Source organism: Lutjanus erythropterus, chromosome 10 (genome assembly GCF_056507025.1).
Source record: "Lutjanus erythropterus isolate fLutEry1 chromosome 10, fLutEry1.hap2, whole genome shotgun sequence".
In the NCBI taxonomy this organism is placed as follows: Eukaryota; Metazoa; Chordata; class Actinopteri; order Lutjaniformes; family Lutjanidae; genus Lutjanus; species Lutjanus erythropterus.
In genome coordinates, this window is record NC_139326.1 from 433,802 (window position 1) to 448,723 (window position 14,922).

General features: G+C 42.1%; 1 protein-coding gene across 1 annotated transcript; it reads right to left on the reverse strand.

The window, feature by feature from the left end:
* Positions 1-6,366: 6,366 nt before the first annotated feature.
* Positions 6,367-14,013, reverse strand: lrrc2 (leucine rich repeat containing 2). Its single transcript, XM_084729389.1, has 10 exons — positions 13,960-14,013; positions 11,801-11,947; positions 10,170-10,285; positions 9,582-9,670; positions 9,341-9,497; positions 9,083-9,219; positions 8,553-8,698; positions 8,159-8,311; positions 7,060-7,235; positions 6,367-6,700 (listed from the first exon to the last, which is right to left on the reverse strand). Exons 2-10 carry the CDS (start codon positions 11,935-11,937, stop codon positions 6,651-6,653), a joined length of 1,161 nt encoding a protein of 386 aa, XP_084585515.1. The 5' UTR covers positions 11,938-11,947; positions 13,960-14,013; the 3' UTR covers positions 6,367-6,650.
* Between the last annotated feature and the right edge of the window lie 909 nt (positions 14,014-14,922).

Sequence of the window (14,922 nt, forward strand, 5' to 3'; positions counted from 1 at the left end):
CTCCAACACAAACTGCATACATCACAAAAAGTTTTTATTCAAGTAGCTGAAAATCGTCGCTTCATGAGGAAACATGAAACAACAACAAACCACGATGTCGTTTATTGATTATATGACGTTTGATCAAATCATCGAAGAGTTTTCATGACTCACTGAGAGCAAACGTCACTAAACGTTTCCTGTTTCTTCAGCTGCGTATTTTCATTTTTATCTGCAGTTTTGAGCATGAAGAGAGAGAAGAATGAGGAAGAGGAGACGAAGTCGTCTTCATGAAGAACCTTCAGAACCTCAGCGTGACTTTAATCTTCTCACTTCATGAATCTCAGCCTGCAGTTTTAGTTTCATATCTCAGTTTTGTTTTTGTTTTTTTCTGAAGTCGTCAGTCTGGTCGCCGCCTGAACACGCTGGAGTCGGTTTGCTTCCCTGTGTGTGTGTGTGTGTGTGTGTGTGTGTGTGTGTGTGTGTGTGTGTGTGTGTGTGTGTGTGTGTGTGTGTGTTTTTAACTCCACCCGTCAGGTCTGCAGAGGTCAGGTGGATCAGACGCTCCTCACTGCACCGGACCAGCAGTGGATGCGTAGGTGCGTTGGATTCACCGTACAGCTGACACCACGTGTCCCGAAACTACAGACTGTTTTAAACTGACGGACAAACGGTGAGAGGATGTGAGGTCAGAGCTGCACGGGATTGTGGGAAGTGACTCGACAGGCGAGCCTGCAGGTGCCAGTGTGGTCGTTTCTGTCTCCACACTCTGACAGATTATAGACTCCTGGATCACTGTTACTATGACAACAGCCAACACAGCAGTGACTCACTGAGCATGTGCAAGCTCCGCCCAGCTGTGACATCATCGTCCTCTCCTGCTGCGTTTTCAAACTTTGATCTGTTCAGTAAATCAATTTAAACAGTTTGAAGTGCTTTTAGTTCCTGCTGAGCCTGAAGGCATCACGGAGGATGAATCTGCACAGTTAAACATGGTGTTGATCTCCACAGATCTCAGCCAGGATCCAAACCACACTGATGACACAAACCGGGTTCCTCCATGACGCTTGCTGCTCCACACGCTTGATTTCTCTCATGTGGGGCCAGTTACACCAACAGGACTGAACACCTGATCTTAATCTGAGTCGGTCTTAAGTTGGCATCCGACCTGCGTAAAACCGCGAGCGAACATCAGATCGTTTCGGGTTTTTTTTTAAAAAAAGTCATTTTCTCTACTAATCGATCAGTTATTTGGTCCATAAAAAATCAGAAAATGTTAATGAGTGTTTCCCAAAGCCCAGGATGATACATCACATCTAAGAAGCTGAAATCACAGAACTTTTTCCTTTAAAAAATAACTCAAATCGATTAATTGATCATCAAAATAGTTGATGATTAATGTAATGATGGTTGCAGCTGAAGAACAGACGCTGCCTGGTCAGAGTCCTGGTGCATCCTGCTCCAGACCAGGTTCAGTATCAGATCTATCAACGTCTCTTCTTCTTGTGTTGAAATACTTGAAGTGTGTTGACTCCTCCCACCCGCCTGCCGCTCCAGGCCGAACAAATACAGCTCTTGTTGTTACTGATGTAGTTTGAGCATTTGTTTCCAGCTGTGAGTCGGCAGGTTGTCGAGAACCAAACGGTGCCATCGTGATTTTTTTAAACTATTTTCTGTTTCTGTTGCCTTTTTGTTTACCACATATTTGTTTCTTTGTTTGTTTTTTTTAACTACGTCATTCCCATCCTCAGAACTGCTGAGAAACAGCCTGTTACCATGGCAACAGTCATGGGGATGCCGTGTCCAAGATGGCTGACAGCGTTCCTCTTGACGACTTGTTTAAACCCTCAGATGTTGAGCATGTTATATAACTGTCTGTTACTTAAAGTCCAGATTATTGTAAAAGGAACACATGCTGCATTCAAGGTACATCTGATGGGTAGGACAAACTGCATTCTGACAGTTAACAAACAAAAAGTAACCAAAACTTTTTTCTCCCACATGATATGAATGCAGCACACATGAGGTCACAGCTACAGAAACACCTGATTGGTTCTGATGAGCAGGCGAATGATGGTGTGTAGCTTCATGAAGCACAATCAGGTCGCCGTTTGAGACGTTCTCTCCTCCTTAAAATTCAGATTCATCTTTAAAATGTCTCATAATTTTATTTTAATTAAACCTCGAGCTCCATCGGCTCGTTAAAACTCGTCAAAATCTTGTCTCATGTTAGATTTTTCTCTCTCAAAGATGATGTCAGAAAAGGAGAGCTGGACCTACAGTATATTTTTCTACAGTCTGAAGCTCTGCAGAGTTGTTACTCAATGTCCCAGAATGCACCACAGTGTTTCTGAACCTCTTCCTGTCTGTCGTTGTGATGCTGGACGATGCTACTGCTGCGTTCACGTCTCAGCGGAAAGTTTCTCTCTAATCGCTCCTCCCTTTATTAGAAAAGGAGACGTGGTTCAACTGTCCGATGAGACGTGAAGCGACAACATGGCCGCCAGAGAAACGTGACGATGACGAACAGGAAACAGATGAGTGTCGAAGCTTTTTAAACTTTTTGTACATCAGCAGCAGCCGTCTGCTATAAATATATACGTTTACTGCGAAGACTTTAATTTTAGCTGATGATGATGATGATGATGATTAGGACAGGAACTTATGCAGTCAAACATTTCCTCCTCCTCTTCCTCCTCATCTTCCTCTCCCCCTCTTCCTCCTCCTCCTCCTCTTCCTCTTCTTCCTCTTCCTCCTCCTCTTCCTCTCCTCCTTTTCCTCCCCCTCCTCCTGTTCCTCCTCTTCCTCCTCCTCTTCCCCCTCCTCCTCCTCCTCCCCCTCCTCCTCTTCCTCCCCTCCTCCCCCTCCTCCCCCTCCTCCTCTTCCTCCTCCTCCTCTTCCTCCGCCCCCCCTCCCCCTCCTCCTCTTCCTCCCCTCCTCCCCCTCCTCCTCTTCCTCCTCCTCCTCCTCCTCCTCCTCTTCCTCCTCCTCCTCCTCCTCCTCTTCCTCCTCTTCCTCTCCTCCTTTTCCTCCCCCTCCTCCTCTTCCTCCTCCTCTTCCTCCCCTCCTCCCCCTCCTCCTCCTCCTCCTCCTCTCCCTCTCCTCCTCCTCCCCCTCCTCCTCCTCCTCCTCTTCCTCCTCCTCTTCCTGTTCTCCTCCTCTTCCTCTTCTCCTCCTCCTCTTCTTCCTCTCCTCCTCCTCCTCTTCCTCTTCCCCCTCCTCCTCCTCCTCCCCCTCCTCCCCCTCCTCCTCTTCCTCCCCTCCTCCCCCTCCTCCTCTTCCTCCTCTTCCTCCTCCTCCTCTTCCTCCCCTCCTCCCCCTCCTCCTCTTCCTCCTCTTCCTCCTCCTCCTCCCCCTCCTCCCCCTCCTCCTCTTCCTCCCCTCCTCCCCCTCCTCCTCTTCCTCCTCTTCCTCCTCCTCCTCTTCCTCCTCCCCCTCCTCCTCCTCCTCCTCTTCCTCTTCCTCCTCCTCCTCTTCCTCCTCTTGTGTACATGATGCAGAACGTTTGCTGGTTGCTGCACTTTAATTTTTCTGATCATGTGCCTCTAATCATTCTTCATGTTGACTTTCTGTTTCTATAGAAACAAAGAGATGCTGACTGACGTCTGCGTGTCGTTGTTTGTTTTCAGTCGCTTTCTTTTATCTTGTTAAGAACATAATTTTGAATAATATCTATGATAATAATTATAATGATATAATAAAGAGATGTATCAAATTTAAAATGTGCACTTGTTTGTTTTTTAGTTGCTCTTTGATTTATTTTTATTTTTTGTTATTTCATATTTTACTGAAGCTCAAACAGCAGTGACATTTTAGGAAATATGTGTTTGAAATAATTATTGATTTGATTTGAAATATATTAAAGCCTGTTTCTGCTCCTGTACATCATTATAATGAAAAGCTTTCTCAAAAATAATGATTATTTCTAAGTCATTATTATAGAATCTCTTGTTTTCGACCTGAAAGATCTTGAGTGAGAAAATATGAACAAAACAATCTTCACAGATATTTATTAAAATAAATAAAAAACAGACACACCACTCTTCTCAAAGCCTCACAGAAATCTGCTTCAATAAAAATCTGCAATACAACAAATAAAAATTATAAAAGTAAAAATATTTTTCATTCATTTTGAAAAAAACAAAAAATTGACAATCAAATTGGGAATAAAATCACTGAATGTGTTTAATATTAATAATGATGTACTTGATGCAGAAATCAAACATTTCGATTAATTAGTGCTTTGAAAATAATCCAAACTTTACCAAACTGTGTCTAATAAAAACACAAAAATCTACAACAGAATATTGATGAAAAATTTTCAGTCAGCTGACTGTTTAAATGTTTAAATCAAACTCGTTGAATCTTTGATTTGTCCAACGTTTCAGTTTGTCTCTGTTTGGTCACAACTTTCACATCTCCAACCATTAAATCCAGTTAATCTCCACTTTATCTCCACTTTATCTCCAGTTTATCTCCAGTTAATCTCCACTTTATCTCCAGTTCATTTGTTGAGTTGTGAGAAAACACAACATTCAGATCATCTCACTTACTGCACAGATGTAAAATATTCATCAGAACATTTTTATACAATATCAAAGAATAAAATCAATAATAATGGGACAGTTGATGAAGCAGTGAAACATGATGTCTGAATTCATGTTTTAACATTTAATGATATTAGAAATGTTTAAATGTTGGAAATCTGAATTTGGAATGAAAAGTTAATTTTGTAAAGCAAAAATTCCTTTGAAAACACCATATATATAAATTTAAAAAAAGATTCGCTAAATCAGCAGAAATCCATGAAAAAAAAAAACAAACCTGCACTGATGCTTCAAAAAACAAACTTTCAGCCACTCAAACATAAAAAATATGGAGATTCATTCCTTTTAGTAGTTAAGTCAAAAATTTCTTGATAGTAAAGATGGTTTATATGTCAGAAGTGTGATAATTTGCCAGAATTATATTTTTAATTTGACCTTCAGAGAGTTTAGGAGAATCTCCGGTCGCCTTGAAACTCACACAACAAACATCCAAATCTGTATGTAGAGTCAGTGTTTGGTTTGTCCGTTCTGGGCTACCGTAGAACGGTTCTGCGTTAGAGGAGCTGCTCCCTATATAGGTAACTGACTTATTCTAAGGTAACAAAAACAGCGATTCTTGTTTTCAGGTGATTTTACACGAATGAAAATACTTATCCTAAAATTCTTCTTCTAAATCTGACAGACTGGACCTTTTTTATTATTCTTGATTTTAGCCTTTTTACTCAGGAATAAATTTATTTCCATACAAACCTGATGAAGCATTTATCCTAAAAAAAAAAAACACCCCACACCTGACACAAACATCACAGCTCTCTTCTTCCTCCTCATTAGTCAAAGCTAAGAGGAACAAGCTAGCATTAGCACATTAGCTTGTTGAAATAAAACTGCGTCTGAAATCAGTCCCCATGTCCAGGTTCTGACTGAATGAGCGACTGAGTTAAAAAATGCACTTTATTATTATTTCCAAATTGTGAATTTGAAACTTATTTGTCGTTTAATTTAATTATTTTGAGTGTTTGTGAAATTTATCTCTATGAGTTATTTTTTATTTACCATCATTGCCTCCCTGCACTCTGCCTCTTCCTACCTCCTGGGCTTCCGTAGCTCCTCCCTTCTACCCCCCACAGTGCCGTGTTGTGTTGTTGAGGGTAAGTTGTGTGGAAAACGCTGCCGCTGTATTAGATTGTTTTCTTTGGAAAATGAGCCATTTACGTTGTAACCTTTGATGAATATTGTTTACTGTTGAATATTGATATACTATTAATCATTTTTATGTTGTTGTTTACAAGTAATTTAAGTTTTATAGACGTTTTTAGTCTACACCACTGTACTCTTTTTTTGACGCGGTTTGCATTATGGCGGACGCTCCGTGTCACGTGACTGAAGCAGCGCAGCTTGTAATTCTTTATGTAAACATAATTGTTCGGCATGTTTAGGGGCAGAAGTGCAGATGGAAGAGTCCAGAAGACTTTAAAAGTGTTTCCTGTCTTCTGCAGGTATGTTATAAATTTTGTTGTTTCTATTAAGTCACTCCACCTCAAACACTGTTGTATTTCAGCCACAAGGTGGCATTGTTGTCCTTCTTGAATGTAGTTTTTCATGATTTTTAGGATGCTTACTGTTGGAACATGCTGTTTGTAAAGGTTTTCTGGTAAAATGTTATAGCTCTTGATAGAGAAATGTGTAAAATGATTGAAAGTGTAACGTAATGTTAAGATGATGAATTCATATGCATTTTGAGAAATAAATGTAAATCACACAGTGCTGTTTTGCATTGCTGAGGGGGCAGAAGTGCAGATGGGAGAGTCCAGAAGGCTTTCATGTTTTCTGCAGGAGTCAATAAATGCCAGAAAATTGCCCACAAGCTGTCTTCTGTTACACCTATCCATTCATCCGTTACAGGAGGAGGGCGTGGTTTCAGGCGCAGTGCATGGATGTATTAATAGACCTGTACGTTGACTGAGTGGACGCCATCTTTGAGTCCTGTAGTTCTTCTCTAGCTCTTTTAATAGATCCATGAGTGATTCTTGTGTTCTTTTGAAAAGTGCTGCTTCAAATTCTCCTTCAGTCACCCACATGGTGACAGACTTGTCATCTTCATCATCACCTTCATCCTCCTCTTCCTCACAGCAGACAGGAGATGGTGACCTTGGTGGTGGAGTAGGGGACAGTATCTGGTGTGGGACAAACATCATGTCAACTGGTTTATCGGATCATCACTCTGTTCTTTTGAGTTTTGATATTTCTAGTTAAAGTCATAAGTTTATTTTATAACGTTGACTTTTTAAAGATTTTAGGTAAATAAACATAATCAGAAACCCAAATTTATATCTTTCAGTTCTTTGTTGAGCTGCAACAGCAGGAAATATTAATTATGGACTAAATATCGGACAAAGCATTTTCTTTAAAAGAATATTTGAATATGTTTTGTTTTTCAACATGTAATTTGTTCTTGCCCTGAAAAATAATACTATAATGTATTTGTTATAATCAGTAAAGCTTTTTGTCCCTCTGTCCCACCGTAGAGTCTCACCTCTGTCCTTCAGCGAGCTCACATACGCCTCGATGAACTCCTTCTCTCCGCCGTCCTTCACCACCTCCTCCTCTCTTGGCTCTCTCCACCTCTTCTTCTTGTTCTTCTCTTTCTTCTTCTTCTCTTCCTCCTTCTTCTTCTCTTCGCTCGTCGGGTTGTCGTACAGTCGGATGAACCTGACGAGGAGCAGCAGAGACAATTAAACCTGACAAAAGTCTGATTAAAATGATTTGCTGCACATGTCAGCCAATCAGGGGTGTATCTGTGTACTTGATGTCAGAGCTGGGTATCGTTTCAGATTTCCCAATTTGATTCACAAGAGCCCGATTCGATTCGCGATTCGATTCGATTCAATTTCGATTCGGTTAGGGATATTTCAGTCATAATACCAATTTGACTTAAATATGGAAGAGATTCTCAGAGAACTAATGCTGTGAATAGTAGGACTGCAACGGATCAAAAAACTCACGGTTCAGATCGTATCACGGTTTTGAGTCACGGATCAGATCAAAAAAGAAAAAAGTGGTGGGATTAGAGTTAAATGATTTTAAAAATGCACTTGTCTTTGATCTTTGTCTGTCTGTAATTATCACCATAGTGATGTTTATTACATTACATCACTATGGTGATAATTACAGACAGACAAAATGAGCACGCTCAAGTGTATTTCCATACTGAGCAAGATAGTTATCTGCAGTTTACCTTAGTGCTCGCAAGTACCGACAGGAGTCTGTTCTGAAGGTGGAGAGATGCGGCGGTGGTGTATTTGCATCAACAATAAAAAAAAAAAAAGAAATTTGAAGGAGTGGCGGCTAGGATTTAGGATGAATGTAGAGGAAACACTGCTAATGTTCAGGTGCAAATCCTTTGCTCTGGAAATCCTTCTGTCACAGGTCAGACGACTCGCTCCTCACTTGGTGACGAGATCTCGTGAGAAAGGCTGGTCACGCGAAACTACTCTGGTTTAAACCGCAGGCCGTACTACACACGGTAGAAAAGACATTAAATAATCGATTTTGGGATTTTATGAATCGATATCGGGCCATGCACAGGAAAATCGATTCAAATGGATTAATCAGTTTTTTTAACCCAGGCCTACTTGATGTCAGGGTTGCTGCACACTTTGGTCGGGACACAGTTAAGGCTGTCACCACTGACGACGACCATCTTGAGCGTTGAGATTTTGGTGAGACACTGAGGAAGGTAAGGAAGGTTGTTCTTATGGACGAACAGAGTGACCAGCTGCTCCAACCTGCACACACACACACACACACACACACACACATATTTGTACTCATATTCACACAATCAGTTGCTGGTAATTTGTTCAGCAATATGCAACAAGTGAAACAAAGAATTAACACTTTTTCTGTAAGAAGGTTGAGTTCTGCTGGAATACGTCTTAAACACAGACATTTCCAGTGGAAACCCAGCATCAGACTGTTGTTGCTCAGAATAATCAGATTACAGGCAGTGATGATGTCATCAGTTACCTGTCCATGTCCTGCGGCAGGTCGATCAGTCTGTTGTTACTCAGGTCCAACAGCTGCAGGCTGCTCATCCTCAGAGCACAGATGGGGATCGACACAAACTTGTTCTCTGCGATGTCCAGGTGAACCAGCTGCTTCAGGCTGCTCAGCTGACAGAAAGTACAAAGTGATGTCATTCACACACAGTGACATCATCATCATATGCACAGGACAGCCACTGTAGTGGACGTGGTCTCACGGCCAGCAGTCAGAGCTGATCAACCATGAGCAGCTTCAAATTGTGGAGAAACATTGCAGACAGAGAGGCCTTTGAATTTGTGAACAGACAGCAGAAGCACATTTGTGGCCTCTGACTGAAAATGACGCTGTTTCACTGTTTTCATTCACAAATGAAGAGACAAAAATTCAATCACCAATTAATCTGTCCACTCTGCGCATGCATGACTCATTTCCTGTTTGGAAACCTTTCTGCAGAGTCACATTATTTAATCAACCAAGAACTGAAACCACCACAGGATGGTTCAGTGTTTCACCTCAAACGGCAGCTCAGACAGGTTGTAGTTTCCTGTGAGTTCGAGTCTCTTCAGGTTCTCACAGTTTCCGAGTTCTGGAGGAACTCTGGACAGACGGTTGTAGCTGACGTTTAATTCCCTCAACTCCGTCAGTTTACCTGAGGACAGAGGTGATACGTTTGTTCTTCAGCATCGTTTGTGCTCCGTTTGTTTTTACCAACTGAGTTCAAAAATGAAAAACATATTCAGTGAAAACTAGAAACTAAAATGATGTTGTACCAATCTCAGGTGGCAGCTCGGTGATGGCGTTTTTGGGGATATCGAGCACGGTGAGCTGGGTGAACAGAGCCAGGTAGTCCGGCAGCTGACGGATCTTTGTCCCACTGACGTGCCACTCCCTCAGGTAGGTCATCCACTGCAGCTCCCTGGGGAAGTGCTGCAGAAATACTCACTTACTGACAGGCATTTTATTATACATGAACATTTTAGATGTGTTACTGTCCTGAACCTGTTAGCTTACCATCCAATGATCTCCATTCAGCTGGAAGATCAGGTTCTGCTCTGAATCTTTCTCATCCTGCTGGTCTGTCTGATCCTGCTGCTCCGCTTCTGACAGGTAAACAACAACAACAACAAATACACAACAAGATGGTTGGCAAATACAGACAGACAACAAGACATTGTCAACAAAAACAGATCCACAACAACACGTTATTCACAAATATAGAAACAAAGGAATGAAATTAAGACAATAACAGCTGTGTTTAGTTGTGTACACCTGTATTTACCTTATTACACCTGCATTTACCTTGTTACACCTGCATTTACCTTGTTACACCTGCATTTACCTTGTTACACCTGCATTTACCTTGTTACACCTGTATTTACCTTGTTACACCTGCATTTACCTTGTTACACCTGCATTTACCTTGTTACACCTGCATTTACCTTGTTACACCTGCATTTACCTTGTTACACCTGCATTTACCTTGTTACACCTGCATTTACCTTGTTACACCTGCATTTACCTTGTTACACCTGTATTTACCTTGTTACACCTGCATTTACCTTGTTACACCTGCATTTACCTTGTTACACCTGTATTTACCTGTGTATTGTTGTATATCTGTCAGTGTAGATCTCTCCAGATAGTGATGCAGCAGGTTGCGTTCGTGGGTCTTCAGTGTCTTACAGTAGATTCGATACTGCCACTGTTGATCAATCCTATGGATGGACAGATGGACAGATGGACACACAGACAGACAGACAGACAGACAGATGGATGGACAGACAGATGGACACAGACAGACAGACGGACAGACAGACAGACAGACAGATGGACACACAGACAGATGGACACACAGACAGACAGACAGACAGACAGATGGACACAGACAGACGGACGGACAGACAGACAGACAGACGGACACAGACAGACAGATGGACACACAGACAGATGGACACACAGACGGACGGACAGACAGACAGACAGATGGACAGACGGACAGATGGACACACAGACAGACAGACGGACAGACACACAGACAGATGGACACACAGACAGACGGACAGACAGATGGACAGACGGACAGATGGACACACAGACAGATGGACACACAGACAGATGGACAGACAGATAATAAAGTCTCTGCAGTAGCTTCAGATTAGGTTTCACACTGACTAAACGTTCATATTTCAGATTGACTGGATGTTCTGGTTTGTTCTCCAGACTCGTGACCTTTCTGCTCTGTGGAGGCGAGACGCCGACCTGCTGCACTGATGTTGGGACATAAATAGACGTCTGTGTGTTCATATTACTAAAATCAGCTCTGACTCTTCATGACTAACAGTCAGCTGTGTGTCAGTTTGTTTCCATCTGAGAAGTTACATTGTTTCAGAAAGTCCACTTCCAAAAAAGTTAGGACATAAAACACAAATAAAAACAGAATAAAACAATTTGCAAATCGTTTTCTACCTGTGTTCAGTTGAATACAGAACAAAGAGCAGATATTTCCTGTTCAAACTGATCATGTTTCTCTCTGTGATCCATCATCTTTTCTTCTGACACTCAGTCAGTTTGTTGAAGTTTTAAAGGTCAATTCTGTCTCATTCTTTCTTGATATTCGTCTTCAGCTGATCAACAGTCCACAGTCTCTGTTGTCCTATTTTGTGCTTCATGATGCACCACACATTTTCAATGGGAGACCAACCAAAGTGTCCCTGAGTCCATGTAGTGTCCTTTATACAATGATGAGGGTTTTTAATGCAGCGCTGCCTGAGGGGTCAAAGGTCACAGACAGTCAGTGTTGGTTCTCAGAGATTTCTCTGGATTCTCTGAATGTTTTAATGATATCATGGATTGTAGATGATGAAATCTATAAATTCCTGCAGTTTTGTGTTGACAAATGTTCTTAAACTGTTTTTCACAAAGTGTTAAACTTCACCCCATCATGTTTGTCTTTCCAGGACGCCTCTTTCTGTACGCTGTTTTCACATTTCAAACTATTTTTCAACTAGTGATCAATTTCACAATAATCCCTCCACCAATTAGTATAATAATTAAGTTATACAATAATTCGTTTTTTGATCCATAAGATGTCAGAAAATGTTGATCAAAGTCCAAGATGACGTCCTTGAATGTTTTGTCTTCTTGTCCTTAAGTAAAAATACTGAATGCTTCGTCCTCCGCTGTACTCAAAGTACTGAACTGGAGTAAATATGTTCAGGTGTGTTGGTTACCTGGCGAGGGCGCTCTTCTCCATCCTCTCCTGCTCCTTCTTCTGTTTCTGTCTGTGGTTCTTCACTCGGACCTCCCAGATCCCTCTGATCAGAGACAGATCGTGGAACGGGACGTCCAGGTTCCTCTCCAGACCCATCTCTGTTCCTCTGAGTGAGGAGGAGGAGGAGGAGGAGGAGGAGGAGGAGGAAGAGGAGGAGGAGAAGGAGGAAGAGGAGGAGGAGGAAGAGGACGAGGAGGAGGAGAAGGAGGAGGAGGACGAGGAGGAGGAGGAAGAGGAGGAGGAGGAGGAGGAAGAGGAGAAGGAGGAGGAAGAGGAGGAGGAGAAGGAGGAAGAGGAGGAGGAGGAAGAGGAGGAGGAGGAAGAGGACGAGGAGCAGCAGCAGCAGCAGGAGGAGGAAGAGGAGGAGAAGGAGGAAGAGGAGGAGGAAGAATGTTTTTGTATCCCAATGGTGTTATCTAGAACCAGACTGGGGGTTCTACTGAGAACCTTTTTATATTCAAAGAGCTTTATCTAGAATCATCCAACAATCTTTGAAGAACTCTTTCGCCTTAAAAAAGGTTCTTTGGATTAAAGGGTTCTTAATGGAACCCTTAGTCATACAAAGAACCCTTGACAAACCCTTTCTTCCAAAAAGGGTTCTTCAGAAGCAAATAGTTCTGGGTAGAACCACAGCCCTTCAGGAAGAACACCTTTGGAACCCTTATTTCTCAGAGTGTAGTCTGTAGAACAGACAAGAAGAGCTTCATGTTTCACATGTTTATTTAACAGTAGATCAATTAAATTTGACATGATCGATCAGATTCTTATTGACAGATTAATCAATCAGTGACGTTAATAACCATCTTAATAAGGTCTTATGATTTATGATTCTTATGACCCTTGATTCAGATTCAGATTCAGTTCAAGGTTCTTGAGACCACTCGGGTCTGTGCGGGGTCAGACAGCTGGGTACAGCACAGACCACCAGCGGGTCTCTGAGGTTCTCTGATCAGGTTTGTTGGTTCTTTCTTGATCCAGGATTAAAGGACGACTTTGAGGTTGTAGCTCCTAAACTTTGAACTTCAGATGTGAAGATCTTTAAAAGAAGCTCAACTTTCCAGACTTTTCTTCATATCATTTTCTATTTTCTCTTATTTAGGGCTGCAAACTGTCAGCTCCTTCCTTTATCAATCATTGGTAAATTAGCAATCAATTAATTATTAATCACACTTACAAAATCAAGTTTCAAACTGTCTTCTCTTGTTTTTTAAGTTACAGTCTGTTCAAACTTTGGTAACACAAAATGGTTAATGTGTAAATTTAATGTTGTCCAACACTTTGGTCCACAGTGAAGTGGCTCAGTGGACAAGAACTTGAGTCGAGACATTCGTGGTCCTCAGAGGACGAACCGCGAGGACTCCGGTGGTCCTCAGAGGATGAACCGCGAGGACTCTGGTGGTCCTCAGAGGATGAACCGCGAGGACTCTGGTCCTCAGAGGACGAACCGCGAGGACTCTGGTGGTCCTCAGAGGATGAACCGCGAGGACTCTGGTCCTCAGAGGATGAACCACAGGACTCCGGTGATCCTCTGAGGACGAACCGCGAGGACTCTGGTGGTCCTCTGACTGTCTCTGTAGCACCACCAACAGGTCAAACTGTCCAACACTGACAAGATCCCTCTAAAACCAGAAGGTCAGGTTGTGCTAGCCTCAGCGTGCTACCATGCTAACTGTTAGCATGTTAGCTCTGACATGTTAAATGTTAGTATGTTGAAATGCTAACATGCTAAATATGCTGAGATGAAGGAGGTGGAACTCGACTTCCCATGAATCATCAGTCATGTTTACTTCAAGGGTTGATCATGTCAGACATGTCCAATGTCTTTATAAAGACAAATCTTTTTATCTGTCCTCTCTGTCCCTGTCTCTGTGTCTGTGTCTGTGTCTGTCTCTGTCTCTGTGTCTGTCCCTGTCTCTGTCTCTGTGTCTGTCTCTGTCTCTTATCTGTATCTGTCTCTGTCTCTGTCCCTGTCCCTGTCCCTGTCCCTGTCTCTGTCTCTGTCCCTGTCCCTGTCCCTGTCTCTGTCTCTGTCTCTGTCTCTGTCCCTGTATCAGAAAGAGCAGTGGATCCAGTTTGACCTCCAGCTGTGAGAAAAACAAAGATTGTGTCTGTTCTTACCTGAGAGTCTCTGTTAACGTCCTCAACACTTTCACCAGCTTGTTTACTGAGATCTGACTCGTGTGTGTGTGTGTGTGTGTGTGTGTGTGTGTTTGTGTGTGTGTGACACAACATGCTATTTTTACCAGCTGAGATCTGACCCCTGCAGTGTTTGTGTCACATGATGCCCGCGTCCCTCCTCACATACACGACTTTATCTGAATCACATAATACAGTTTTTCTACGTGTGTGTGTGTGTGTGTGTGTGTCTGTGTGTGTGTGTGTGTGTGTGTGTCTGTGTGTGTGTCTGTGTGTGTCTGTGTGTGTCTCTGTGTGTGTGTGTGTGTGTGTGTGTGTGTGTGTGTGTGTGTGTGTGCACTGTCTTTAAATACATTCACACACTCTGACAGTAGATGTTTTTTAAATGTACAGTTTATTCTTAATGTTTTTATTGTTTTATTCTTTGACTCGGTGTCAAACATCCTGAACGTCGACGAGTTTCTGCTGCAGCTCTGAATTATTATGACATGATGGATTAATTATTATCATCCTGTTTACAGTGATGTTATTATCATTACTGATCAGTGACTGGAGGCTAGCAGCTTGTGATGGAGCTTGTCTCTGTGTGTTCTGGTTTACAGGTCAAAGGTCAGCAGCAGCCGGCTGTAGTTCTGCTGCTCCTCCACATGAGGGCGCTACTGTACAGACAAACATGAAGTGACACAACTCCCACTGTAGAAGAGTTTAACTTCATTTCTCAGCTGGGTACCTACAGGCAACATTTAGCCAAGAAACTTTTTAAATTATTTTTATAATTCTTTTTAATTTAAAATTTAAAATGAATTGTGACTTCTTGATGTTATTGAATATTTTTGCATATGTTTATGAAATAATGTTCAAATTGGAAAAGGAACATTCTTTTTCACTTATGCACCATTATGGTACAATGTTGCCTACAGGCAAAGAACCCCAAAAACTTCCAAA